Raw genomic sequence first — 4,533 nt, 5'->3', positions numbered from 1 at the left:
CCTCAAACCTTTCTACAAACCTGGGAACTTGTAAAATACAGATTTCCTTTGCTTTAGTGGATGAGTTAATTTTAAGGGTTTTTTGGTCCTTCCCCATGACCATCCAATTCCCTCAGAAAGAGTGCTTCCTTACTGACACTTTTGTTCTCCATATAAATCTCCTCATTAAGTAGAGATGTATCCAGGAAAAGTGTTGTAAATTTAATCACTATCTGTACTTTACAGTCTTGGTAAAGTTTGGAAGGTCAGAGGTTTAAAAATAGTCCCATACAAGTTTTCTGTAAAGCAGAACATGACGGATTGTAATGCTGTTGCAGGCAACCTGCTTCATCGTGCCTTTTCTTACTTTCACCTCAACTTCCTTTTCCTTCCCAGATATGCCTCAGACAGGGTTTGCAAAAGAGAAAACAATGGGACAATTAAATATGACATGGTAGTTCAGTTTATAAGACAAAAATATTTATTCTAACAAAATTTCATTGCAGTTGGGTATTTTTATTTAATTCATTTTGAAACCAGTTATTCATCCATTCAGAAGGTATTTCCTTTGTTTTTGTAAAATATTAATTCTCTTTAGAAATCTATTCTTAATATATATGCAACTAACAAACAGTTGATATCCTAGGTCTGCAAATTCTCTCCAACTATAGTTTTTAGACTAATAAGCATAAGATGCATGCTTTCTCTTTTTCCTAAACGTGTGTTTTAGTATTTTGCTTCGATAGAGCTTTATTCTTTAACCCAAATCCCTCATCAAAAATGATTAGTTGAATTTTTTTATATTGTAATTTGTTCCTAATAAGCTGCTTAGAAGAATAATCAATCTATCTAAAATTTCTGGCATTTTTATTTGTAACAGTTTAAAAAATAATTCTTAGATAGGTAAAGTTATGAGTAATCACAAGAAGAGTCACAGGATCCTAGAATTGTATTTAACAATTGAAATTTCTAATTGCAGTGTTGCAGTCTTAAAAATAACACCAGGGATGTTTTTATCTTTCAGTTTACAGAATCCTCCAGGAAGCAAGGCGTTCAGAGTATTTGCTGTTGTTTGAGTCTAGCAAGTAAAATGTAAAACAGGCAAGTGAAACCAGAGCACTTGGAAGAGAATGATAAAGGCCGTTTCTTATAGTTCTTAAAATTTGTATAAAGCTGTAACATTATTGTACAGAAGATGTATACTGCTTTTCATCAAAAAGTTTAGATTACCTATATATCTTGATGAAAAAATCTGTAAAAGTAAACATGGGAGAAAAATTAATTTGAAAATCTATAATGATGTATAACAATATTTTGAATCCTGTGTTAAATTTTGCTATATTTTATTAGCAGTTACTCCTTTACAGTTAATTCAAAGCTTATAAATGTTTTTTGCTTTCTTCATCTGAATATATTATTGTATGGTGCTTTATATATGCCACTAACAGTAACCTTAAAACTACACCATAGGGAGGCCTGGGTTTTTATTCCCAATGTACATAAAAGAAGCCACCCCAGTAATTCAACAGATCATGCCTTAAAGTAAAATAAAAATATATGTCACGTTTTGATGATTTACAGTAGCCACGCAAGCGTAAATGAAGAAATAGACTGTTTTCAATTTCACATTAATCATAACAAGTCCAAATAGCTATTTTGAAATAAAATGGAAAATATAAAATATAAGGAAGTCTTGGATTGTATTAGCATGTTTTCCTCCAAAGAAATATTTTCAGGAGATTGGGCCATTTGTGTTTATTATTTCTTAAATATGTTATTAAAATGTTTATTAGATGCTGCTAAGCTCTTTAGTGTGAATAACCAATTCATTATGGACCAGTCCTTCACAGAAATTCAGCTATCTCAGGATGGGTGAGTGAGACAGACATACGTAATCTTGAAGGATCTGAGAAAATTTTCATACTGAGAAGTGGAGTAATGTGAAATTAAGGAATAAGCCATCAGTTCTGCAAGACATTTCCACACATGTACATGCCTTATTTTTGCCATGTGACTCCTTCAATTTAACTGAATTGGGTTTTACCAAAGACATAGAATGGTGAACATACATAAAAACTTGCAAGATTGAGGCCTTAAGTACATGGTATCTGTAGACTATACATTAATAAGAGGGTAAATGTTAAAAAAAAAAAAAGTTAAAGAAAATGGTAACAAAGGCTAACCTTGATCCTCATGACCTGGCAAATACTCCTGCAGGCCAGGAAGTTTAGTAGTATGGAGCCCAGTGTCAATTATGTCATTCATTGTTTCACCATTTTAAAATTCATTTATGGTGAATAGCCTTGTGCATTAATTTTACCATATTATGGTATATGAAGAATATGTAGTGGTGATACTATATTTCTTTCTATGAAAAGTGTATTGGTGCTTTAAGACTGAGAAGCTGTTAAACTTTATTTTTTGGTATATTTTGTTTCTGTTGTTGAATTTAATTCCTTCCAGCTTGTAAACTTACTCATATTCTTTGTAGGTCAGAATACTATGTTCTGCATTCTGTTTTGCTACATGTACTACCTCGTAGTTTGGCAAGCTTTGTTAGTTTTTTTGATCTGTTTTGAATAAACCAATTTACATAGTAAGAGTACCTTTAACAGCCTTTATTTTTTAATTGTTTGCCCTGCTTCAAGAAAAATAAAATAACAGACACCCAAAATTTACTTTTTCTTTTTTCCTGACCTAAACATTGCAGGTGTGGGACCAAGCACCAGACATAGTCTCAGGTTCTAAAAGCTGTAAAAGCAATTTAGGCACACAACTTCCATTAATTGCACTGGGATTTTAATGGATCAATCTTCTGGTCTTTTTTTCAAGTTTTGTTCAGAGTCTTTGGTAACAGATTGCTGTCTCTTGTAATGCGGATCTCTGTGTCAGGAGGTGATTACACAAAAGCCATCGTGTTTTACCCAGCCCGACTCTTTGCCATTGTGGTAAATATCTGTGGTGTGAATGTTCCTACCTACCTTTTTTGGGGAACAGGCAGGTTTTTATCTTGCACATTCTATTTTTGCCTCACAAGACTGATGGTCAGCTTGGGAATTCCACTTGGGAAATCCATTTAATTGATGAGAGACTCTTTGACGTGTAACCCCTTTTTTTGCATGTGATGGCAGGGGCACATTGAAAGAAGCTTTATATAAATTTTGCAATATTGGCATTAATTGGATTTTCAGAATTGAAACCAAAGTGCAAGTAGACTTCAGCTGTGATGGGACTCCAAGTCACTCCAAGGCTTGAGACAGATACACTTGCACTGCTTTCTATTAAAAGCACCAAAGCAGTAACGCAGAAAGACCTCGCAATACTTACAGCCGGGGTTATCAAAACATGCAATAGAGTAAGGCCACTTCTGAAATAAAGCACAGGCAGAGCTGCAGAGGGAGACATTTGAAACAAAAAGGAGTGAATGCAAAAATATTGTCCCTTTCCACACAGGTGGGATGCTTTCTTGCAGCCTGGCCTTGCTATGCAGCAGCTTTCCGTGTCCCCTGCCTGGCCCATGGTCCCCAGTAGTTGCCTCAGGAGCCCATGGAAGCCTGTCAGGTGCTGCAGTGCCTGAGCAGTGAGCTAGGTCCCTGCTCTGCTGACCAAGCAGTAGGGTGCACTCCTTTCTTTGGGCAGTGCGGAGCTTGGGTGAGGGAAAGAACAAGAGAGTCACACCTTCAGACATAACCACAACTTCCTTACTTTGAGTAGATGGGTGATTGGAGCCACACGGAAACAGCTGCCACACCAAATTTCTGCGTTTTTCCTCCATTTGTTCCTGACATCTTTTTTTTTTGTTCCGCATATCTTTGCTTCCTCTCCTCTCTCTCATCTGTAAAGTCCAGCCTTCATTCGCTTGGAGTGCCTGTGTGAGGGGACGGGGTGGAGCCTTGGTGGCATAGCAACAAAGGTAGTGCTTGGTGGGAGGAGAAGTGGGGGCTATATCTGATGTGCGTGAACAGTTGCTGTGAGCAGGTCTACTAACCAACAGTTACAAGAAGAAAGAGAGGTAAGTAACTCTTTATCCGTACATCTTCTGCTGCACAAATTTTGGAGTTCTGTTGCTTTTCCATGTGCGATGATTCTGTCCAGTTATAATACAAATATTCCAGCTAACATTGGCTTTTTGAGAAATTCTCTTTTGCATTTACCATAAGTAATGAGTCAACAGTGGTGAGTAGAAATTTCCAAGCAGCTGTAAAGTGGAATTGGTATTTTTAATACACATTGGTATTTTTGTCTGCACCAGAAGTGACTTTATGCCAGACAGTCACAACTAATTCACAGAAACCCGAATGAGTAACTAATGAAAACTTTTTGTAGTCTCATGAAAAAATACAGAAGAAAGTCAACTTTTAAATGCTTAAGAATTGTTTCATTAACTAAGCAGATGCAAAATTACGTTCTCAAAATAAAAAAAAAGGGATAATCAATAAGAAAGTAAAGCTTAATTCATGCTACTTATAATACTTAGCTTATTTCCAAGGAAAGACCTGTAAGTAGCCAACAAGAATTGTTACAACTGATACATAACAATCCTCTGCCATAAAA

At 35.8% G+C, this 4,533-nt stretch overlaps 1 protein-coding gene across 1 annotated transcript in view; it reads left to right on the top strand.

Annotated features, from left to right (window-relative positions):
- CRISPLD1 (cysteine-rich secretory protein LCCL domain containing 1) overlaps nucleotides 1–1,645 on the top strand; it is a 26,604-nt gene extending 24,959 nt beyond the window's left edge. The window contains exon 14 of the mRNA XM_010141507.1: nucleotides 1,004–1,645. Coding sequence (XP_010139809.1) covers nucleotides 1,004–1,055 — 52 coding nt within the window. The 3' untranslated portion in view covers nucleotides 1,056–1,645. The remainder of the gene's footprint in view (nucleotides 1–1,003) is intronic.
- The last annotated feature ends 2,888 nt before the right edge of the window (nucleotides 1,646–4,533 follow it).

This window comes from Buceros rhinoceros, unplaced genomic scaffold (genome assembly GCF_000710305.1).
Source record: "Buceros rhinoceros silvestris isolate BGI_N320 unplaced genomic scaffold, ASM71030v1 scaffold14758, whole genome shotgun sequence".
NCBI lineage: Eukaryota > Metazoa > Chordata > Aves > Bucerotiformes > Bucerotidae > Buceros > Buceros rhinoceros.
Note: the sequence above shows the minus strand (reverse complement) of the source record. Positions and strands in the feature narration are given on the sequence as shown.